The sequence below is a fragment of the Engystomops pustulosus genome, chromosome 6 (genome assembly GCF_040894005.1).
Source record: "Engystomops pustulosus chromosome 6, aEngPut4.maternal, whole genome shotgun sequence".
Taxonomy (NCBI): Eukaryota; Metazoa; Chordata; class Amphibia; order Anura; family Leptodactylidae; genus Engystomops; species Engystomops pustulosus.
In genome coordinates this window covers 9,918,793-9,944,373 of record NC_092416.1, presented here as the reverse complement: position 1 = coordinate 9,944,373, position 25,581 = coordinate 9,918,793, and the positions used below count along the sequence as shown (strand labels likewise).

General features: G+C 40.8%; 1 protein-coding gene across 1 annotated transcript; it reads right to left on the bottom strand.

Moving 5' to 3' along the window:
* Positions 1 to 7,145: 7,145 nt before the first annotated feature.
* On the bottom strand, positions 7,146 to 22,763 carry LOC140065839 (uncharacterized). Its single transcript, XM_072113396.1, has 8 exons — positions 22,705 to 22,763; positions 22,035 to 22,662; positions 18,662 to 18,782; positions 17,210 to 17,726; positions 16,712 to 16,946; positions 14,323 to 14,500; positions 11,194 to 11,200; positions 7,146 to 8,175 (listed from the first exon to the last, which is right to left on the bottom strand). Exons 1-8 carry the CDS (start codon positions 22,761 to 22,763, stop codon positions 7,146 to 7,148), a joined length of 2,775 nt encoding a protein of 924 aa, XP_071969497.1.
* Positions 22,764 to 25,581: the final 2,818 nt, after the last annotated feature.

Sequence of the window (25,581 nt, the reverse complement as noted above, 5' to 3'; positions counted from 1 at the left end):
TCTGGCTACAGCCCCGGTGGGGTGCAAATCCCCATTGCTGATTAAGATAGTGGGGTCCCGGGGGGAGGGGAGATGTGTGTGTATTTATAGCGAGATAATTGTATCTGTAATTTTTTATAGTGTAATAAAAATCTGGAAATAAATCTGCTGCTATGTCTTTAACCTCTTAACGCTCAGCGTCCGATATATCGGACGCTGAGCGCAGTGACTTAGCGCTCAGCGTCCGATATATCGGACGCTGAGCTGATGCCGGTTCAGCTCAAGATCTGAGCCGAACCGGCATCGGGAAAGACGGGGTGCCGGCTGTGACTGATAGCCGGCACCCCAGTGTAACACCCGCGATCGGAGTTGTCTCCAATCGCGGGTGCTTAACCCGTTAAATGCCGCGGTCAGCGCGACCGCGGCATCTAACATGTATCTGGGGGATCTTTCCCCCACGATCGGCCCCCCCGAACCGTTTTCGGGGTGCGCCGATCGTTGCTATAGTAACTCTGGGGTCCGATCTGGACCCCAGAGTTACCTGCAAGAATTGCCAGTAAGATGGCGTCTGTGACGTCATCTTACTGGCACAGTGCCAGCCTATGCAAGTGTATAGGCTGACACTGATAATACTCTGCAATACATCAGTATTGCAGAATATTATCATGAGGAAGCAATCAGAAGATTGCTTCTTCATGTCCCATGGTATAAAAGTGAAAAAGTAAAAAAAAAAGTTATTCAATAAAAAAATAAAGTCATAAATCACTAAAAATGCCCCAAACCCCCAAAACATATAAAGAGACATATAACGCAAAAAAAAAGTCTAAATCATAAGACAAACCCCACATATATAGTATCACCGCGTCCGTAACAACCCGTAGAATAAAAGTAAATCATTATTGAACCCGCACGATAAACGCCGTAAAAAAAACTGTTATAAACCCTCCAAAAATTATGATTTTTACCTTTTCAATCCCACAAAAAATGCTATAAAATGTGATCAAAAAACCATATGTACTGCGACATGATACTGGTGCAAAGTACAACATGTCCCGCAAAAAAACAAGCCATCAACCAGCTCCGTAGCCAAAAAAGTAACAAAGTTATGCCACTTGGAAGACGGCAATACATAAATGATAGATTTTTCCCCACATTAGGGTTTTGTTTGACAAATTTAGTAAAACGTAAGAAAATATATTCATGTCTGGTATCCCCGTAATCGTATCAACCCATAGAATAAAGATAACAGGATTATTAGGATATACGGTGAACACCAAAAAAAAAAGAAGTAAAAAATCCAGTACAGAATTGATGCTTTTCTACTCCTGTCCTCAAAAAAAGTTCCTAAATTTTCAACAATAGGTGATACAAACCCCAAAATGGTAACATTGGAAAAAGCATCTCATCCCGCAAAAAAAATGGCATCACATGGCCCCAATAACGAAAAAGCGAAAATTTTATAGCCTTCAAAAGGGGCCAATGAGGAAACTAAAATCCTGGCAGCTGCAGCGCCCTCCTTCCCTTCTGCACCTCGCTGTGCCCCCATAAAACAAGTCACAGCCACATGTGGGGGGTCTTTGTACTCAGGAGAAATTGCAGAACAAATTGTATGGTGGGTTTTCTCTTTTTATCTTTTGGAAATGTGTAAATTTTAGGGCTAAATGAACGTATAAGGGAACAATATGACCATTCTAAATTTCACCCCCATTTTGATTCAATTACTATGAAGATCTCAAGGGGTTAACAATCTTCGTAAAAGCTGTTTCTGATAGCTTGAGGGGTGCAGATTTGAAAATGGGTTGGTTATATAGGGGGTTTTGATGGTAAATATGTAAAATTTCATTCCAAACTGTATTTATCCCCAAAATAGTCAATTCTGAAAATCCGGAAAAGCGATATTCTTTTTGTAAGCCACGTGACATCAAAATAAATTATCCAAACATTTCAGAAATTATGAAAATGTAAAGTAGACAAATCGGAAATGTTATTCAGCAACTTATTTAGGTGGTAAATCGATCTGCCTGAAAACGCAATGATTTTGAATTTCGAAAATGGCAAATTTTTCCAAAAATTTATCATATTTTCTTTTTTTTTGTAAATAAACGCAAAACTTATCTGCCAAAATTTACCACTAAAATGAAGTACAACATGTGGGGAAAAAACAATCTCAGAATCGCTTTGATAAGTAACAGTGTTCAAAAGTTATAACCGTATAAAGCGACGCAGGTCAGAATCCAAAGAATCGGGCTGAGCCTTAAGCTACAAAATGGCTGCGTCCTTAAGGGGTTAATGAAGGTAAGAGAGACCACACCCACTTGTATACTTACACCTGCTACCAGGAACAAGTGACCATAGGTCCTAAAACCCAGAACTAAATAATTCTGAGGTGAGAAAAGTAAAAATAGATGGATGTGTGTTTTATAGTGTAAACATGGGATGATCATGAAAGTTTCAAATGTTATCATGAAAATTAATTAAACTAATAGATAGATAGCTTTGCATCCATCCATATATCCTTGTCTTCCTCATCTTTTAATTTATTTATATATAATCGTAGAAAACGTCACTTTCCAAAATCAACAATGTAAGTGTAACAAATGTTCCTTTCTTTCTATAACCGGACTCATTTTTCTGTCACATTGTTACTTCTTGACTTCCTTTTACTTTACCTACTAGAGATCCTCAGCCCAAGCTCCTAAGAGCTCACCGCCGGGACTTATGTCATGTATCCATATATATATATATATGTATCTTTCTTCATCCATCTTTCTTTTTCTTTCCCACCTACAGTTTTTTTTTACCTTCCACCAATTTAGATGGAAATGGAAAACCCCATGGAAGGAAGGAAAGTGATGCCAGGAACCCCTCCCCCTCCCCCTGATACTGGCCTTGTATATGGAGGATATTTTGGTTTGGGGGTCGAGGACACTGGGGGTTTGGGTGGGGACGTCTGTGCCTTGTGTTATGTAATTAACCCTTTATTGACGTCTATGAGACACAATGATACCTGTCACCTATGTAGCACAATGCGGGTGTAACCCATCACCTTGTGTGTAGTGTCACCTTTCCCAGCACCGGCTACATGTATTTATAAAGTGTCTGCACCAGTTTGGTGTCGCGGCTGCTCTGTGTCCGACAAGACAGAGAAATGTGCAGCTACAGGGGCGAGTTACTGCTTAGTCGGAGATTTAATAAAGAGACTCGACAGAATTGTGCACCACGATGTATAGTAAAGGAGCAGCAAAAAAAAGATGGCGCCACTTCCGGAGCCATGCAGGGGGCACAAGATTTATAAAGACCGTGCTATGAAGACCAATATTCAGTAATTTGCCGCACCCGGCACATTAGTGAGGAGACTGCACTACTTTTGGTAAATCTAGACCCATGTGTGAGCGCAGCCTTTGAAAATTAATTGGGCAACGCTCCAGTGATAGGTGAAAAGAATAGTGAATTTTATTTACTGATACAGCAGGATCCCCTCTGCTAGAATAGATGATGCTTTCCAATGAGTGTTTTATAATTACAATTAGTAAAAAAAAATAACATTGTAAAGACATGCACTGTAGATCAACCTTTATAAAGTGTCATAATCTATGTTACAAAAATTACAGGTAATTCCATTTTATTAACACCCTTATCATGAGCTCTCAATATACATGTGGGGATACTTACACACTGGGGGAGATTCCTACAAGTGCTACACATCATGTGTCTCTACATTCTCCGACTTATAATTTTATATATGAGTAAAGTACATTTATATATAGGTGGTTTGGGCGGTTGCCCGGGGCCCAAGCCTTATAGGGGGCCCTTGGCCACCCAAACTATCAACCAAATTTTATACTGAGAAAGACCTTTACTCATTTTGATACAATTTAAGGTCCTGAAGCCGCAGATAAAAAACAGCAGAAGCGACACATCCTCCATTCCCCAAGGAGATTGATTTAAGTCCCATATGCAGGAAGTTTCAGGGGTCCATAATATTCATACAACCGAGGGCCCAAGGAAGTCATATTCCGCCCCTGCATGATCTATTACCAAGGCATCAGACTCCCCAACAACCATTTACCCCCTTAAATATATATTATTTACACAATATTAGGCTAAATTCACACACGTGTCCCCGCCGTACCGTAGCACGACAGGCACATAGCAGCGGAGGTCACCCCTCTCTATAGAGAAGTATGACGCATGGCGCCATACTCCAGGGTAAGATAGAACATGTACTATCTTTCTCCTGGCTACGGGATGGTATGGTGCCGCACCCATTGCCATCTATGGGGGGCGTATATACATCGGCCATACACATACGTCCCCAATACGGCTGTGTGAATGTATCCTTGAAGCAATCCCAAACTGTTCAAGATATTAAAAATATACATAATGATAAACGTACCAGTAAAAATCTGCAGGACTGTTGAAAAAATACCGAAAATACAAAAATAAGAAAATACAGTTGTCTACCTTTTATTGTATATTGGGACAAAAAATGTATAAAATTATTGGATCACCCTGTGACACATGCTCTAATGTTCTGTGTGGAACATGACAGGCTCAGATTCTCGAACCCAAACCAAGACTTGAGCCATACGTCTACATTTTGTTTCTACAGTCTGTTCACCTATGCAGGTAGCACCCGCGATCGGTGCCAGCCTTTAATTGCTGTTACCATTTTCCTTCTGTGACATCATAGGGAATGATGATCCTAGCAGTGTACATTCACCAATGGCATTTCCATGTCACCATTGTAATTTGAAGGATTTGCACCCAAAATTGCTGCCAGCACCGTTCGCTTGTGTTAGCTTGTGGGTGTTTGGGTACTTGAAGAAACTTTTGTTCCGGGTTCAGCCAAACTCGACCAACCAGGAAGTGAATGGGTCCACTCATCTACTCTTCTTCCGAATGACTTAACAGAATGTAACGTAAAAAAAAAAAGTAGTCACTTTGCCACAAAGAAAAGCTTTAAAAGAAAAGTCCAAAATCAAGACTTTTTGTATGTGTTTCTTTGCTTGTTGTGGGAACTGGAATATCTTAGAATTTTTTCAATTATCCTAGAAAATGTTTCTATAATCGTAATGTCAGCTGATGGCACAACTTTTTACATATTGGTGGACACAGGTTTGTTTGAAGGATTTATATTTTTGTCTTCTACAGCGGGGGCAGCTTCACAAGGCTCTTGTTCTCTGTAGGGTTCATTACTCTGTTCACCTAAGGCTCTTTCAAGCCTCAAGGGGATGGATCTCAGGAAACTGTGTCTAAAATCTTGTCCCATAAAAACATAAATAATTGGGTTGATGCAACTGTTAAGGCAAGCCAGATTAATAATAATAGTATTTATGGTGAAGAATTGAATGCTATGAAGACCAATATTCAGTAATTTGCCGCACCGGGCACATTAGTGAGGAGACTGCACTACTTTTGGTAAATCTAGACCCATGTGTGAGCGCAGCCTTTTGAGAAATAATTGGGCAACACTCCAGTGATAGGTGAAAAGAATAGGGAATTTTATTTACTGATACAGCAGGATCCCCTCTGCTAGAATAGATGATGCTTTCCAATGAGTGTTTTATAATTACAGTTAGTAAAAAAAAATAAATAAATAACATTGTAAATTCATACACAGACATGCACTGCAGATCAACCTTTATAAAGTGTCATAATCTATGTTACAAAATTTACAGGTAATTCCATTTTATTAACACCCTTATCATGAGCTCTCAATATACATGTGGGGATACTTACACACTGGGGGAGATTCCTACAAGTGCTACACATCATGTGTCTCTACATTCTCCGACTTATAATTTTATATATGAGTAAAATACATTTATATATAGGTGGTTTGGGCAGTTTCCCAGGGCCCAAGCCTTGTAGGGGGCCCTTGGCCACCCAAACTACCAACCAAATTTTATACTGAGAAGGACCTTTACCCATTTCAATACAATTGAAGGTCCTGAAGCCGCAGATAAAAAACAGCAGAAGCGACACATCCTCCATTCCCCAAGAAGATTGATTTAAGTCCCATATGCAGGAAGTTTCAGGGGTCCATAATATTCATACAGCCGAGGGCCCAGGGAAGTCATATTCCGCCCTTGCATGATCTATTACCAGGGTATCAGACTCCCCAACAACCATTTACCCCCTTAAATATATATTATTTACACAATATTAGGCTAAATTCACACACGTGTCCCCGCCGTACCGTAGCACGACAGGCACATAGCAGCGGAGGTCACCCCTCTCTATAGAGAAGTATGACGCATGGCGCCATACTCCAGGGTAAGATAGAACATGTACTATCTTTCTCCTGGCTACGGGATGGTATGGTGCCGCACCCATTGCCATCTATGGGGGGCGTATATACATCGGCCATACACATACGTCCCCAATACGGCTGTGTGAATGTATCCTTGAAGCAATCCCAAACTGTTCAAGATATTAAAAATATACATAATGATAAACGTACCAGTAAAAATCTGCAGGACTGTTGAAAAAATACCGAAAATACAAAAATAAGAAAATACAGTTGTCTACCTTTTATTGTATATTGGGACAAAAAATGTATAAAATTATTGGATCACCCTGTGACACATGCTCTAATGTTCTGTGTGGAACATGACAGGCTCAGATTCTCGAACCAAAAAAAAGACTTGAGCCATACGTCTACATTTTGTTTCTACAGTCTGTTCACCTATGCAGGTAGCACCCGCGATCGGTGCCAGCCTTTAATTGCTGTTACCATTTTCCTTCTGTGACATCATAGGGAATGATGATCCTAGCAGTGTACATTCACCAATGGCATTTCCATGTCACCATTGGAATTTGAAGGATTTGCACAGAAAATTGGTGCCAGCACCGTTCGCTTGTGTTAACGTGTTGGTGTTTGGGTACTTGAAGAAACTTTTCTACCGGGCACAGCCAAACTCAGTAAACCAGGAAGTGAATGGGTCCACTCATCTACTCTTCTTCCGAATGACTTAACAGAATGTAACGTAAAAAAAAAGTAGTCACTTTGCCACAAAGAAAAGCTTTAAAAGAAAAGTCGAAAATCAAGACTTTTTGTATGTGTTTCTTTGCTTGTCGTGGGAACTGGAATATCTTAGAATTTTTTCAATTATCCTAGAAAATTTTTCTATAATCGTAATGTCAGCTGATGGCACAACTTTTTACATATTGGTGGACACAGGTTTGTTTGAAGGATTTATATTTTTGTCTTCTACAGCGGGGGCAGCTTCACAAGGCTCTTGTTCTCTGTAGGGTTCATTACTCTGTTCACCTAAGGCTCTTTCAAGCCTCAAGGGGATGGATCTCAGGAAACTGTGTCTAAAATCTTGTCCCATAAAAACATAAATAATTGGGTTGATGCAGCTGTTAAGGCAAGCAAGATTAATAATAATAGTATTTATGGTGAAGAATTGAATGATATCTGCTGCAAACATGGACGTTAGTGGCCAGATGTAATACGGAGCCCAGCAGATGAAGAAACACAATATAACAGCGGTGATGATCCTGTAGGGTCTCTGAGATCTCTGGGGTCTCTTACTTTTTCTAAGTTTGAGGAAAATGGTGACATAGCTGGTGACGATGATGAGGAAAGGGATCACAAACATTATGACTAACCGGATCTGCTGAATGGGCTGTTTTCTGTTGGAATCAATGTTAAATAAAGTTACCACACACCATTCTGTTACATCACAAAAATAAAAAAAATATAAGTAAAAATATAAACCAGTAATTAGCAAACTCAGCCCCCAGATAATTCCTACAATGAGTCTCACCAGATTATGTGTCCTATAGACTTTAGCCCAAAATGGCCACATGACCGATACCCAGCGATCAACACTCATGGCCGTCAGGAGGAGAACACTGGCGCTCATGTTTAGATTGAACAGAACTATACTTGATCTACAAAAAGATGCAGCCATAGGAACTTGTTCTTTGAGAAGGTAAGACCACTCTGCAATACGTAGAGGAAGAGAAGCACAGCACAGGAAGTCAGCGATGGCCAAGTGCAGGAACCACACGGCACTGATCGTCTTCTTCATCCTGAATCCGGCAATCCAGATGACCAATCCATTCCCAATGATCCCAAGAATGAAAATGACGCTGTATAATGTCATTGACATCTCATATAATAATTCTATATCAGCCCAACCTATAGTCCTGTTACTTGACTTGAGGTCTTCATATGATGACCTTAGAAGACATGATGGGTTAGAAGTTAGACTAATACACAATTTTATTAACATAAATATTAAGTTTGCTATTGTTATAGAAGTAGAGAACAACAGAGAGTTTTCAAAAATTTCCTAAAGGTCATTGTAAACACAGAATAAAAATGTAAATGAGATAATTTTAAAATTCACTGATCAAAATTAGAGACACTTTTTGATACCTGCAAGTCATTGGTGATAATCTGGCACCTGGTTCTAATTTAATTATCTGACAAACCCTATTTAACCCGCTTATTAGTTTTCCAGTTTTCACTGACATTGCAAAAATGTTGTGCCTGAAGTACCTGAAACCTTCCGGTAGCAGGTTGTCCAGATGATGTCCAAAGGGGTGACCCTACCAGCCATAGCGAGAGAAGCTAGGTGTTCCTAGTGTCGGGATCAGTGGTAGTGGACCCCCTGTACCACCGAGGACAATGACATAAGCCAACACCTGGGACCGGAGTCTAAGTGGTACCAGGTTTTCACTAGAGCCCACCGCAAATCAGGTCGGACTTGTTGCGGCTTGGTTGAGGGCTAACGAGCCGAAACGTAGCTTTTGACACATGTGTGAATAAACAAGTATGTTTGCTGTTATTCACAAATTTCGGAGTGCTGCCATTTTTTGTTGCTCTATATATATAAATATATATACACATATATATATAATACTTTTTTGTTAACCAATTCTATTTTGTTATAGTGAAGAGCCGTTAACGTCAGTATCTACAGTTAGTTTCTTATATTTGCTGGCAATTTGCTGGCAATTGTACTGTGCAAGATGTGCACTGTTATATACATTTTGGGGCAGATTTACTTACCCGGTCCACTTGCGATCCAGCAGCGCGTTCTCTGCGGGGGATTCGGGTCCGGCCGGGATTCACTAAGGTAGTTCCTCCGACATCCACCAGGTGGCGCCGCTGTGCTGAAGTCCGCCGAGGCCCGCCAGAATGCACCGAAGTTCACCGGCCTATACTTGGTGAAGGTAAGCGTGAGTCCCGCAACACTTTTTTTTTTAAATGCAGCGTTTTTCCGAATCCGTCGGGTTTTCGTTTGGCCACGCCCCCCAATTTCCGTCGCGTGCATGCCAGCGCCGATGTGCCACAATCCGATCGCGTGCGCCAAAATCCCGGGGCAATACAGGGAAAATCGGCGCAAATCGGAAATATTCGGGTAACACGTCGGGAAAACGCGAATCAGGCCCTTAGTAAATGACCCCCATTATGCAGAACATTGTGCAGAAAAATATTTATTTAATGGTGCACATCCTCTATTCTTTAGTGTGGCAGGTCGAGTGGCCAGACCCTATGACACTGCGGGCTCCATAGGAGCTGCTATGGCTACTACCGCTGTAGTTAAGCCCCTGTATGAATTAAAGTGGAAATTATGATTCTTAGTTACTTTCATCTATCTTGTTACCCTGTTTGTTCCTTTTTAGCTTTTACCTCTCTGCAATTTTATGATTTTTAGAAAAGGGAGAACATGTGTTCCAATGTTCTATGAAAATGTGTCTTTTTTGTCTGACGTCTCAACAATTTGTTGTTTAACTCAGGGCTAATTCCTCCAGGAAATGGGAACTCTAGCTGGATTTGGTCTCATTTCTTAATCCTACATATGGACATGATGTCCGAATTTAACTGCAAAATGTAAAAACTGAAAGTTTGGTGAACCATCTGGGTATCAGACAGTATTTTTCTCATGATAAATTGTCCAGTTCTGATGTGGAAACAATATATTCATGTTGAATAAGATTACTTATTAATACCTATTAATACCTACTGATTAATTACCTTGTATAAGTAATAAAAATAAAGCCTTTTGTATCAAAATGTGCTCAACATGTGATACATCTGATGTAAGTAATAAAAATGCACATTTCAAAACTGGCAAGTATCTGGTCGATTATTTCATAAACTGTTTATCAAGGTGGAACAAACTTCTCCATTGTGGACCAAAATTTTGGTAAATTTTTGGACACACACAATACTAGATGATACATGGTGTATGCAAAACGTAGACTGGACAGACTAATGATGAGTGGATCCCAACCACAATGTTCAGGTTTGTACCAAAAATTGCGGCTTTGGGTAACCAGAACACAAACCCATATTTCAGTTAGAAATTAGAAGGTACCATTTTGGCAGCAAACATTTTGCTCCCCATTACATCACACAACACCCAGCACCATGCACACCGCCATTTTCTTGAAGATCATTGCTTCCCTCTAGGTAACTTTGCACATGACATATAAAGGATAACACCCTTGATTGGTGCCACATCATAAATGTTACTGGTGGGTGATCGGACCCATTTAAAGGATTGACACCTGTGATCGGTGAATGCAGCGAACTAGAATACCGATGGGTCCACTCATCACCAATTGTCACCCAACTTTAAATTTAAGTTGAAGGCACTGATTTAGATTTGAAAATAGTCAAGCCACATTTTTTCTTTAAAGGAAACCTACCACCACAAATCTACCTATAAAGAATCCACCTATGCGCAGAAGAGCAGGCCCACGCCTGCGCGGTCACTGCTCCGAAACAGGCGCGGGCCTGCTCTTCTGCGCATGCGCAGACGGCAGGATCGCCGGACGAGGGCGCGCAGCTACGCGGAGCTGCGCGCCGAAGATGGGTGAGTAGGAGGGGTAAAGTGGCTACCGGGGCGTGGAGTAGCCACCTCGTGTAACCTAAGATGCGGCTACTCCACGCCCCAGTAGCCGCATAAGTAAATTTGAATATATATCTAATAAAAGTTATCAAAAAAGTGTGGGGACGTGAGGATTAGCCCTTAAAAGGGCTATCCTCACGTCCCATTGATCCACCTACCACCCAATCTACCTTTATAGGTAGATTTGTGGTGGTAGGTGCCCTTTAAATGGTCATTTTTTGCAAATAATTGTATAAATTATATAAAAAATACAAGGAATTTGAACATACTGGTTGTGGTAATCCAGAGTTGTGCTAGTTGAGCTTTGGTCATAATTAGCAGAACCCATTCTGACTTTTCACCTAGAAGAGAGAAAGAAAACAAAAACAACAACAAAATAATAATAATAATAATAATAATAATAATAATAATAGTTGGAAACATAATAGTAATAACAATAGTAATATTAATAATAGTAATAAAAAAATAGTTTAAAAAATTGTAATAATAATTAGTAATAAAATAGTAATAATAAAAATAGAAATAATAATAAAAATGGTAATAATAACAATGACACATATTTTATAAACTTTACGAAAAATAAATATAATAAAAAAAAATATATTATAACTGAACCATCTTGACATTTTTCAATTGATGCAGGTCAAAATTTTGAGATTTTGTTTTATGATCAAAAATTATTATATAACCTGTTTAATAGTTCAGCTACCTTGGATTCTCTACAATGTCTACACCCCAGTGGATGTTTTAGAAGAAAATGTATCTAGTAAGAACTATACAATGCAATATGAAGTTAATCATTTTCTTTGACCCGTCTCCAAGCTACATAATAAATATGATAAATAAATTCAAAATAAAGAATAACATTAGTGGACAGCGATTGCTATGAGATTTCTAGATATATTTGAAAATTAATAGATGTTTAATAGAAAATATATGTGGTAATGATGCTAAAAATCAAGTTATTCTTATGGGTTCCTCACCTTCCCTTTGTTCTCCTCCAGGATCGCCTTCCCTTGGTCGGTGAGTGCAGAAGATGTCTCTATTTGCCGGGAGCTCTCTGCTATCTACATGCCGTATACTTCTCTGACCCAATCCATCTGACACTTCGACTAAGTGCAGGCAATTAGCTCCGGAAAGGATAATTAGTCTGATTTATTATGCATAAAGACTACAATCTCCAAATCATCCAAATACTTCTAAAAGGTTCATTTTTGTAAATATGTTGTAATCAAACTCATTTATTCTCCTTGTACACAGGAGAGGTCAATAATGGGGAACCTTTTAGAAACCGAGTGCCCAAACTGCAATCAAGACCCATTTATTTATCGTAAACTGCCGACATGGCAACAGCTTACACTTACCTGCTCTGCCTCAGCTTTAAATCGTTTAGAAGTGAACTGAGGACACCAATACGTTGAAAAAATTAGGAGAACTTTGGATTATCTGTGTAGCATCAGTCCAGGATGAGAGGAAGCATCGAGGGGCTTGCAGTAGGCGCTCATATGATAACCAGCCCAGTCCTCACATCCTCACCAATCCTGCAGTCTCAGACAACCATGAATGTGTCGTGACTAGGAGTCCAGGAAAGTGCAACATGCTGCCTAATGGGGTCCCACCTATGTGATCCCATTTCGGAGAGGCCATGCTTCCTAAGACAAGTGGTAGGGAAGGGTATGGAAGATTCTAGGGCACCAACTCACCACGCAAATGGGGGGAGATTATGTTTTTTGCATTGGTTTGAAGAAAGCACTCATAGAGGACCTTATATCCCACTGACAGCTCTGCACATGTGCTACTGTGATGCTTTCAGCAGTCATATTCCATATGGATCATTATCTATGTCTATGCCCCTACTACTGATATCAAAATTATTTATAGTTAAACCTATAAGTGCTTGTTGAAATTGTTAGATCCCAAAGGAGAAGAGTTATTGCCCAAAGGAGAAGAGATGTGAATTTTAGAACCTCTTTGATGCCAGGGCTACTATTTTTGGTTAATTATTATTTTTCTTGACAACTTCGAGAACAACATACATCATAATACAAAGGGAGCATGTCCATCTGCCATGGCTACTATTGACCTCATTATGTAAAGGGTTTAATGCCCGGGAATGGAGCAGAAACTCTTACTAGTATACACCCTAGTGCAGAAATGAACTGAGACCATCCGTGGAGATTGTGGGTACTCCAAGTGTATGGTCAGATTCGGAAAAAGGGGAGACAAAAAAGTGTTATCCTAGTGCTATCAACTATGCCTGACGAAGGCTCGAATCCCGAGCCGAAATGCGTTGTAATAAAAATTATCTTTTCAGTAACATTGGATACCTCCGATACTACATTTGGGTCCTTCTACTGCCTTATACACCCTAGTAATTCTGTTTTAAGAATTTTTCATTTTAATTTTATAGTTCATATAAACAGTCTTTTAAAAATGAAGGATATAAAAGCTAATAATCTAATTGCCCCAAATAATAACAGTAATATTATAAAAGTGATAAGAATCCTTATAATACTTTGTGTTTTATAAGTTTTTCCTTTATGCCGTCTCATTTTAAATGTGCATTCTGACTCCTAGAAGTGAGCCCCGATGGGAGCGATTGGATTGGGATTATCCTTATGCGGCTTTAGTAACATAAGAAACAAGAGAGAGAAATGTTTTATGCTTAGTTTATTTGTAGGATTATGTGTGATTATTTATGAAGCAATGTAAACATTAGTTTGTATTTTACAACATTTCATGCAAATACAGTAAAAGGTACAAAATCTCCATGAAATCTACATAAAAAGCATATAGATGATCAAATAATAGAACAACTCATTCTTATTAATATTGCATGCAAAATAAACTTTCCATATATACAGGTGTATAGCTGCTGTGTGGGTGGGCGGCACAGTGAAGAAAAGGGGTTCAACCCGGTGGGTGCAAGCTACGGCGTGTCTGATCCAAGACCGCTGCGTTCAACAGTAATTCAAAGAAGTAGCAGCACTCCGTGTCCAATTCAAGGGTGTTTATTCACCAAGTGACAGTGTAGCAACGTTTCAGCTAACTCAATGTAGCCATTATCAAGCAGTGATACGAGTGTTACAAGGCGGGTTTAAATCCCCCGCAGGATCTGACGTCACAGCTGACGTTTGACAATATAGTGTACAAAAAAAGGATGTGCAAAATTGCAAAACATAATACAGATGCAAACATGATACATTAATACATTTAAGTTGCGCACAGTGGAATAATGATTGTGCATTCTGTGTAGTGAATAATGAGATCACTCACGACACCGCAGCATTCCAGCTCCCGTGTACTGAAGAGTCAATCTGCGCATGTCCAGGCGTTGCTTGGTAACCTCCCCAAACATTGCGTGGGAGAAACAAAAAACAAACAACTAAAAATCTGGACGTCATGGAGTCTTCCACATTCTTGCACTCAGATTGGAACCACCAAGGCAAGGCCGTATTAGTACCTTCCATCGAGGGATTGCTCAGGACGCGACTGACAGAGTTCCGCGAGCGTTCGCGTCTACTGACAGCTCTGCATCCACACACGGAGTCTAACCTCTCGCGAGAGTATCGCTGAGGTACGGTAGCGGCCATCTTGGAAGAGGGAAGCGAGTGACAGGGACTCCACTCGGTGTGCACCCGCTGGGGAAACAGGTAAGTATGTCCAATTGTGATATCGCCGTCAGGACCAGAGGAACAAGCGTCTCTTGGACGTTACCACTCAAGGGTCGATAAAATGGACGGTGAAACCTTTTCCCAATAACCATCAGGACTGAACACCTCCAATCGACACCTATTCGGGGAATCCCTCGGTGCCACTAAGGCTGTCACGGACATTCTGAATCCCCTCAGCGAGGTATGCAACATCGGGCAATAGTTTGTGCAGATCAACAAAAAATCGATAAATAAAAAGAAGGGAGTGATGGGTTGCTATCCGGTGGTGGGTGTCTCTCGTTGTGAAGAACATAATCTGTGTGGGAAACAAAGAGAGAATCGTATAAATAATAAAAACAGACAAAAGCTTCATATTTGTAACATAAGGAAAACATCCTAACTCAGAAGTATGATGGTGGCACCTAAATGGTCGGTACATAGGGCAAACTCACAAGAGCGTGTTCAAATTCAATTCAATGTTGAGACCAGCGGAGTGGAGAGAGTTAAGTCTGTGTATCCACCTGGTTTCTCTTTGTTTCAATACTCTTTGTCTGTCTCCCCCTCTCCTCAACGGGGGGACATGATCAATGATACAAAATTTCAACTGGTGGGTATTGTGTCCACATTCGATAAAGTGTCTTGGGACCGGTAAGTCAATTTTTGCCGTATTGATGGTAGAACGGTGATTGTTCAGTCTCAGTCTGCATTCAGTCGTGGTTTCACCCACATAAATTTTAGGACAAGGGCAAGTTAAAATGTAGACTAATGATCTGATCTACAAGTGACATGTTGTGTAATTAAATATTCTTTCTTGGTAATCGGATGGGTGAATCTGTCACCTTTTGTCATATATTGGCAGTTCTCGCAATTCATGCACGGAAAACAGCCAGGTTTCAGTATTGTCGAGAGGTTGGGTTTGGGCACAGTGGGACCAATGTCACTTCTCACCAAACGGTCCCTAAGATTTCTGGATCTACTGTATGAAAATAAGGGAGGGGATTGTAATTCCCTGATGTCACAATGATACTGTGACAGGAGAGACCAGTGTTTGCGTATTGCCTGGGAGACAAATCGGCTATGAGCTCCAAAAGTTGTCACACAGGGAATGCGGTCTGGTTTGGTCCGCTGTTTATTGGACTGGAGGAGATCATTTCTGGTAAGTTTTTTGACCCTTTCCTTGTGTAGAGATACCAACTTCCTGGGATAACCCCTAGAAATAAATTTATCAGACATCTCATTAAGTCTGGTTTCGGCCCTGATAGGATCATCCACTATCCTCCGTACCCTAACCATTTGGCTGTACGGAAGGGATAGTGTGATTTGTGTCGGGTGGGCACTATCATATCTCAATAGGTTGTTGCGGTCCGTAGGTTTAATGAATAAATCTGTTTTAAGTCTATCCCCGTCTACATATACTGTAGTATCCAGAAATTGAATGGAAGAAAATGAATGAGCTTCCGTAAATTTAATATCAGGGTCCATTTGGTTGAGAAAATCGAAGAATAACAAGAATTGGTCAATGTCGCCCGTCCAGATTAGGAAGACATCGTCAATATACCGCCACCATCTAAGAACATTTGCATAGAATGGTGACGGATATATTAACGATTCCTCAAGGTCCGTCATAAATATATTGGCGTACGTGGGGGCCATATTGGCCCCCATCGCCGTACCTCGTAGCTGCAAAAAATACTGATCCCCAAATAAGAAATAATTGCATGTCAACACAATGTCCAGTAGGCCCAGAATGAAAGATTGGCACTCAACTGAAAAATCTGTTGTGTCTAGTACCTTTTGGATACAGAGAAGACCTCTATCATGACTTGTCACATCAAAGGATGCTAAGATGGCATTGGGTGGGACCGTAATCTCAACAAGTTTGTTCAAAAAGTCAGACGTGTCACGGATATATGATTTAGCCGAGATCGCAAACCTATTCAGAATTTTGTCTAAAAAAATCGCTGATGGAGATAGGATCGAACCTCTCCCTGAGACAATCGGTCTACCAGGGGGAGAATTGAGCCTCTTATGTATCTTGGGAAGACAGTATATAACAGGAGTAACCGGTTTCTCCGGAAGCAAAAATGACTGAGTTGCTTTGTCTATGATGTCATTGGCAAAAGCATTGTCTACTAAAATACGTAATCTTTTGCGTATCCAGGGGAGGGGATTTTCAGATAATTTGTGATATACCCCTACCTCATCCAATTGTCTCTGAATTTCATTGGAGTACTCGCTGTGATCCATGATGACAATGGCACCGCCTTTGTCGGCTGGTTTAATAACCAATTGGTCATCATGGATCAATGTGGAGAGGGCTAACCGTGCTGAGCGTGGGAGGTTATTACGTGTGGCAGGCAGAATAGTGTTCTCCCATTGGGATTGTAGCCGTGATACATCATTTTTAACCAACATAATAAAAGTTTCTATAGCACTGGAGTTTACAAAAGGCATGAAATTACTCTTGTTGTATAACCCAAAGTTTTTTAAACATAATTCAGAACACAGAGCATTGTTGCTCTGATTACTATCGGTGTCCTGTTGGGCGTACCAAACTTTTAGTTCTATGGTTCTAAAAAATCGGGCTAACTCTGCCTCGAGTCGTAACCAATTAACCCCTTCCGTGGGACAAAAGGTGAGGCCTCTACTAAGAAGGTCCATCTGTGCTGTAGAAAATGAATGAGAGGATATATTTACCACAAGGTTGGTGTCATCTGAGTTAATTTTTTCTGTATCACCGGTTTCAGGGATTTGCCGCTTCTTGTCATTGGGCTGTTTCCTGTGTCTCCTACCGCCACGCCGGGTTTTTCTCCTCCTCCTTTCGAATGAATCTCGCCTGAGCCTAAAAAAGGAACCTGTTGTGGATCACTTCTCTGTCGTAGTTGAGACGATTGTCTGGACGATTTTTTTGTCGATTTGAGTCCCTGAGGTCGCATCTCCCATGTTTCGTCTTGTTGCCAGTTATATACCTTTCCTGTTTTATAATCCTCCGAGTCTCTGTGCCACTTTTGGCGTTTTGTCTCCTCCTGTTCTTGTCTGAATTTCGTAAATATCTGTGTTGCTTTGTCCTTATAGGCCGTGAAGTCTGAAGGGCTTAATAGTTGTTGTAGTTGAGTCTCATAATCTGCTGCATTTTTATTGGCGATTATAATTTCTTTTTGTAAGAAGTCGATGTTTAATAGAATAATGTCCAATGCAAATTTGTTTGTCAAACCTTCAAAAAATTGGCAAAACTCCTTATTGTTTGGAAATAAGTTGGGTCTCAAGTGAGGACGTAGTCCACGTGGAATTATCTTGTGACGATAATATTCACCCAAAATAGATAAATGAAGATTAAGAGAAATCAGTCTCCGAGATTCTGACTCATAGAGTGTTTTGATATCTATCTTCGATGGAACACTTAAAAATGTGGTGTGAGATTACGGTCCCACCCAATGCCATCTTAGCATCCTTTGATGTGACAAGTCTCTATACCAGTATCAATCATGATAGAGGTCTTCTCTGTATCCAAAAGGTACTAGACACAACAGATTTTTCAGTTGAGTGCCAATCTTTCATTCTGGGCCTACTGGACATTGTGTTGACATGCAATTATTTCTTATTTGGGGATCAGTATTTTTTGCAGCTACGAGGTACGGCGATGGGGGCCAATATGGCCCCCACGTACGCCAATATATTTATGACGGACCTTGAGGAATCGTTAATATATCCGTCACCATTCTATGCAAATGTTCTTAGATGGTGGCGGTATATTGACGATGTCTTCCTAATCTGGACGGGCGACATTGACCAATTCTTGTTATTCTTCGATTTTCTCAACCAAATGGACCCTGATATTAAATTTACGGAAGCTCATTCATTTTCTTCCATTCAATTTCTGGATACTACAGTATATGTAGACGGGGATAGACTTAAAACAGATTTATTCATTAAACCTACGGACCGCAACAACCTATTGAGATATGATAGTGCCCACCCGACACAAATCACACTATCCCTTCCGTACAGCCAAATGGTTAGGGTACGGAGGATAGTGGATGATCCTATCAGGGCCGAAACCAGACTTAATGAGATGTCTGATAAATTTATTTCTAGGGGTTATCCCAGGAAGTTGGTATCTCTACACAAGGAAAGGGTCAAAAAACTTACCAGAAATGATCTCCTCCAGTCCAATAAACAGCGGACCAAACCAGACCGCATTCCCTGTGTGACAACTTTTGGAGCTCATAGCCGATTTGTCTCCCAGGCAATACGCAAACACTGGTCTCTCCTGTCACAGTATCATTGTGACATCAGGGAATTACAATCCCCTCCCTTATTTTCATACAGTAGATCCAGAAATCTTAGGGACCGTTTGGTGAGAAGTGACATTGGTCCCACTGTGCCCAAACCCAACCTCTCGACAATACTGAAACCTGGCTGTTTTCCGTGCATGAATTGCGAGAACTGCCAATATATGACAAAAGGTGACAGATTCACCCATCCGATTACCAAGAAAGAATATTTAATTACACAACATGTCACTTGTAGATCAGATCATGTAGTCTACATTTTAACTTGCCCTTGTCCTAAAATTTATGTGGGTGAAACCACGACTGAATGCAGACTGAGACTGAACAATCACCGTTCTACCATCAATACGGCAAAAATTGACTTACCTGTCCCAAGACACTTTATCGAATGTGGACACAATACCCACCAGTTGAAATTTTGTATCATTGATCATGTCCCCCCGTTGAGGAGAGGGGGAGACAGACAAAGAGTATTGAAACAAAGAGAAACCAGGTGGATACACAGACTTAACTCTCTCCACTCCGCTGGTCTCAACATTGAATTGAATTTGAACACGCTCTTGTGAGTTTGCCCTATGTACCGACCATTTAGGTGCCACCATCATACTTCTGAGTTAGGATGTTTTCCTTATGTTACAAATATGAAGCTTTTGTCTGTTTTTATTATTTATACGATTCTCTCTTTGTTTCCCACACAGATTATGTTCTTCACAACGAGAGACACCCACCACCGGATAGCAACCCATCACTCCCTTCTTTTTATTTATCGATTTTTTGTTGATCTGCACAAACTATTGCCCGATGTTGCATACCTCGCTGAGGGGATTCAGAATGTCCGTGACAGCCTTAGTGGCACCGAGGGATTCCCCGAATAGGTGTCGATTGGAGGTGTTCAGTCCTGATGGTTATTGGGAAAAGGTTTCGCCGTCCATTTTATCGACCCTTGAGTGGTAACGTCCAAGAGACGCTTGTTCCTCTGGTCCTGACGGCGATATCACAATTGGACATACTTACCTGTTTCCCCAGCGGGTGCACACCGAGTGGAGTCCCTGTCACTCGCTTCCCTCTTCCAAGATGGCCGCTACCGTATCTCAGCGATACTCTCGCGAGAGGTTAGACTCCGTGTGTGGATGCAGAGCTGTCAGTAGACGCGAACGCTCGCGGAACTCTGTCAGTCGCGTCCTGAGCAATCCCTCAATGGAAGGTACTAATACGGCCTTGCCTTGGTGGTTCCAATCTGAGTGCAAGAATGTGGAAGACTCCATGACGTCCAGATTTTTAGTTGTTTGTTTTTTGTTTCTCCCACGCAATGTTTGGGGAGGTTACCAAGCAACGCCTGGACATGCGCAGATTGACTCTTCAGTACACGGGAGATGGAATGCTGCGGTGTCGTGAGTGATCTCATTATTCACTACACAGAATGCACAATCATTATTCCACTGTGCGCAACTTAAATGTATTAATGTATCATGTTTGCATCTGTATTATGTTTTGCAATTTTGCACATCCTTTTTTTGTACACTATATTGTCAAACGTCAGCTGTGACGTCAGATCCTGCGGGGGATTTAAACCCGCCTTGTAACACTCGTATCACTGCTTGATAATGGCTACATTGAGTTAGCTGAAACGTTGCTACACTGTCACTTGGTGAATAAACACCCTTGAATTGGACACGGAGTGCTGCTACTTCTTTGAATTACTGTTATACAGGTGTATAAGTTTTACATGCACCGTGACACCTGGACAGATTTCCCTTGGCATATAGAGGACTTTCACCACTTCAATTGCTTTAGTGTGGTAGAACAATGTTAGGAATCATATGTAACACCCATGTAGGTGTCATCCTCTTTCGATGGTGTGCAGCTTTGCAGGTGCTGATTCAGCCTTTGTGCCTTTCTGAACAACTGTAGTGTGAACACAAGTTTATTTTGCTACGTTTGGATTAATTAGCACTACACTCCAACTCTCGGTCATTAGTTAACCCGTTCTGATTGACAGCTTTTCTCCTAACTCACCTGGTCCCTGTGTTGTTTGGATCTATGAGTACTGGTCCAATCACTATTGAGTTGAGAGTCTCACTTAAGAGCTCTATTTACCCTTTCTAGAGTTCTGAATATATATATATATATAAGACTTCTGTCTTAGCTTCATATATTCAATGGGACTTTGATCATTGTATTTCTGGTGTCCTGACCTTTGGCTTTTGTTCAGACTACTCTACTGTCTTATGATTTTGTACTGTGTTTTCTCTATTTGTTGTGATGCTAAAACCTATACTGTATTGTCTGCATGTTTTGCAATTTAGTGCAGAGAAGGATCATTTACCAGTTAAAGCCCACTGGCTAGGGTTTTATGTGAGTAGGTATAGTGAGTCTAGTAGGTTCAGATTTAGATCTTACTGTCCTGTCAATTTTTATGTACCTGGTACCACTCATTAGACCATTGTACTTCATTTTTGAGCCCTCACCCCCTGCAATCAGTGGTATCATTTTTTTGTAATTAAGTTCTCTACTGATTGTCCAGAGGCTAGGGTAAATGGGGACCATCCATCTGACAGGTAAGTGCTAAGTTTGCCTATTGCTTGATAAACCTATCATTCTTGGGAATAATACAGGTAGAGAAAGAATGTCCACTATACCAAAATCAGTATAGCAACCCCTATTAAAGGGTCCAAAGAGTTGGAGGAGGTGGCTAAAGGTTCTCTTCAAGTGCGTGTCTGGATTGGTGACCCCCTTAACGCATAACATTTACAATAACAAACTTTGATGTTTACACAGCAGTGATGGTGTGCTATCACCCCCTTCCTAAAAGTCAAAGTTGACCCCCTGCAAAAATTCTGATGGGGCTATGTAGGCAACAGAGAGCAGTCTATGAATATCTATATGGTTGGTCAAGTTTCTTGTTCAAATAAATCCAGAAATTAGCATAAGAGCAGTTTTACTTATCTATGTTTTTAAGATAGACAAGTGCAATAATCATTAAGTTACACAATCTGAGTGGTCATCCTTCATCGCTGTGGTGAGATATAACGGTATGGACTTGATCATCCTTGACTTAAAATCATGAAAAGTGAAAACATAAATGATTGGATTCAAACAGCAGTTAAAGTAGGCAAGGAAATTAGCAAAGTACCAAAATATCTGAAATGCTTTCTCTCCAAGAAGTGAAGTTTTTAAGAAAACCTTAATGTGGAATGGGAACCAGCAGAAGAAGAAGCAGAAGCAATGACCTTGAAAGGTCTTTTAGATTTGGAACATAGGTTTTTCTTCCTTAACCGAAGAGCAGCCAAGACATAGCAGGTGGAAATAGTGAGAAACGGGATGAGGAACATGGACACAAACCTTGTGAAGATCATGACTTTGTGCTTTTGAAAATATTCCTCGTTTGCATATGCAGATGTACAATAGGAGGAGTTATTGGATGTAGAAACATAATAATAATAATAATAATAATAATGGTTAAAATTTTGGAGGCTGATTATGAAACTTAATAGCCAAACTATCACTGAAACAATCACTGCTCGCCTTGGGGTCCGGTGGTTGGTAGACCAAACTGGACACAGGATACAGATACAACGGTCAACACTAATGATCATTATCAAAGCAGTGCTCACCCACATGCTAAGGTACATCCGAAATTTAAGTGTTGGCAAAGTTTTGCACATCATTTCACCAAAGCTCCAGTCATCCACCAGAACAAATCTAATGGAAACAAATGGCATGACGATACAAGATGCAAAGTCGACCACTCCAAGGTTCAGAAACCAAATGGTGTAGGCGGTCTTCTTCATCTTGAACCCTGCAAGCCAGATAACCAGTCCATTTCCCATTGTTCCCAGGATGAATGTTATCACATAACTTCCTATAAGAATCCCCCTCAGTGCACGTCTGTAGACTCACCACTTCTCTTCAGATACTTGAGTCTCCGATGTGCTGTTTTTGCAACATTCAGTCCCCATGTCTAGTTTATTGAACATGCCAACTAAAGTGAGCAAATCAGTCAGTTAACCCAACAAAAGTGGTCAAAATCTTTGAAAATAATATATACTTAATTGTATTGTTTGTTTTATTCCTAAATTGGGTATAAACAATATAAACCGTATATAGTTTGTTTTACCTGGCAGTCCTCAGCGTAGGATGTTCACCAGACAGTCTCTGGGTGCGAAACTGACTCTAAGCTTTTTGATACATGTTTTTTTTTCTTAATAATTATAAGTGTTTTGCACTATATCAACCTAAGTCAATAATGGATAATAGATGGATACAGTTCTAAGTGCTAAAAAACTATTCAGGTAAATAATGTATAATAGGCTTCCTGAAAATTTGAGTTTTATTAGTTTTTGCCTATTCATGGTGATGCAAAGCATTTGAATCTTACAATGTTTTTAAGATTTTGAAATGTGCATTGATTGATACTTGGCCATATATATTTAGGTACACATCTGTCTGTGTGGTGTAGTATATAGAGGATGTGTTGGCTCTAGTGTGGGGTCTCGTATATACAGAGGATCTATCTGCTCTCCTGTGTGGTGTAGTACATAGAGGATGTGTGGGTTCTCCTGTGTGGTGTATATAGATGTGCCAGCCCTCCCAGTTGGTGTATTATACAAAGAATGTGTCAGCTCTCCTGTGTGGTGTAGTATATAGATGTGTAAGCTCTCCTGTGTGGTGCATTATATAGATGTGTTGGCTCTCCTGTGTGGTGTAGTATATAGAGGATGTGTCAGCTCTCCTGTGTGGTGCAGTATATAGATGTGTTGGCTCTCCTGTGTGGTGTGGTATATAGAGGATGTGTCAGCTCTCCTGTGTGGTGTAGTATATAGAGCATGTGTCTCCTCTCCTCATGTGTGGTGTAGTATATAGAGGATGTGTCACCTCTCCTCCTGTGTGGTGTAGTATATAGAGGATGTGTCAGCTCTCCTGTGTGGTGTAGTATATAGAGGATGTGTCAGCTCTCCTGTGTGGTGTAGTATATAGAGCAGTGATGGCGAACCTTTTAGAGACCGAGTGCCCAAACTATAACCAAAATCCACTTATTTAAAGCAAAGTGCCAACATTGCATTTTAAGCAGTAACTTATTGCTACCTGCTCTTCAACATCTATCAATCGTATCGTCCTCTTGAGGCCACTAATACAGTTGAAAGAAGGAGGGCACATTCAGACTATCATTGTAGCTTCTCACCAGGGCCTCTCTGTACAGTAAGAATGGTGGGTCCAGTAGGATGACCTACAAAGATACTTCAGTTCTATCAACACTTTCTCACTTTTACCACAGTTCCAAACAGCCAATGAAGTGTCATTTTAAAATAGAGCTGATTTCAGCATCTCTTAAATTGCCTGCGCCTGCAGGAAGATTTGGTGACTTTGGTCCTGTTTGGTGAGCTCTGTTTTGGGGTCAATGGCCTGAGTGCCCACAGAAAGAGCTCTGAGTGCCACCTCTGGCACCCGTGCCATAGGTTTGCCACCACTGATATAGAGGATGTGTCTCTATATAGAGGATGTGTCAGCTCTCCTGTGTGGTGTAGTATATGGAGGATGTGTCGGCTCTCCTGTGTGGTGTTATAAATAGATGATCTATCTGCTCTCCTGTGAAGTGTAGTGTATAGAGAATGTTTCATCCTGTGCTGTTTAGTATACAGGATTTGTTGGCTCACTTCTGTGATTTAGTATACTGAGTTGGCTCCTTTTGCATGAATGACTGCATCAATGCGGCGTGTCATGGAGAGATCAACTGATGGCACTGCAGAGGTGTTATGGAAGCCCATGTTGATTTGATAGCAGCTCATTTGCATTGTTGAGTCTGGTGTCTCTTTTAGATTCTTTGTGGGGTTAAGTGCAGGTGAATTTGCTGGCCAAGCTCAGTAATACTGTGGTTATTAAACATAATATAACAAATATTGGTAGTAATGGCAGTGTGGACAGGTGCCAAGTCCTGCTGGAAAATGAAATTCCATTTTCACAAAGCTTAAGCGGTCTAAAATGTCTGCACCAGCAGATGACATGGACCCCCCCACACCATCACTGAATGTGGAAACCTCACACCAGACCCCAAGAAGCTTAGATTGTGCATTTGTACTCTTCCTCCAGACTCTGGGACCTTGATTTCCAAATGAGATGCTAATTGTATTTTCATCTGAAAACACCTTGGACCACACTTCTGGCAATATCTATTGGTCGGGAGAGGCATAACACATTGAATATATCACTTGTATCCCATGTCCTGGATACGTCTGTGTATGGTGGCTATTGAAGCACTGACTCCAGCAGCAGCCATTGTTTTGAAGCCTTTTCCTAACAAGCCTGCAGTTAACCCAATTGCTTGTGCACCTTTTTCTACCATACTTTTTCCCTCCACTCAACTTTCCTTAGCAATGATCTTTTTGTGGCTTGTCCCCCTTGAGAGTGTCAATGACTGCCTTCTGGACATCTGTTAAGTCAGAAGTCTCCCCATGATTGTGTCATCTACTGAACCAGACTAGGGACCTTTTAAAATGTTTAGGAAGCCTTTTGTGCAGTTTGCCAGTGTAGTGTGCAGAGGGCGCCAGATCCATGAATTGACACTTATACATGTGCAAGGGGTTTACACATAAAACAAAGTGTGCGAGTTCCTTAATAACTGAGCCCCTATGACTCTTGGGTTTTCATAGGCTGTAGCCATAATAATCAACTTCAACAGAAACAAACACTTAAAGTTCACTCTGTCTGTAATGACTCTATAGAATATATGTTGGGGGGGGGGGGGGGAGGGGGGTTATGGTTATGCCTGCCTACAGCACC

Bases quoted from the DNA above. Each gene is read 5' to 3' on its own strand.
- LOC140065839 (XM_072113396.1), bottom strand. From the start codon at position 22,763: ATGGGGACTGAATGTTGCAAAAACAGCACATCGGAGACTCAAGTATCT. The intron at 16,947-17,209 runs GTAAATATATCC...TGTAAACTCCAG, and splicing joins CAGATGACACCAACCTTGTG to TGCTATAGAAACTTTTATTA. The intron at 14,501-16,711 runs GTAGGGGTATAT...CTGTTTCCCCAG, and splicing joins TTCAGAGACAATTGGATGAG to CGGGTGCACACCGAGTGGAG.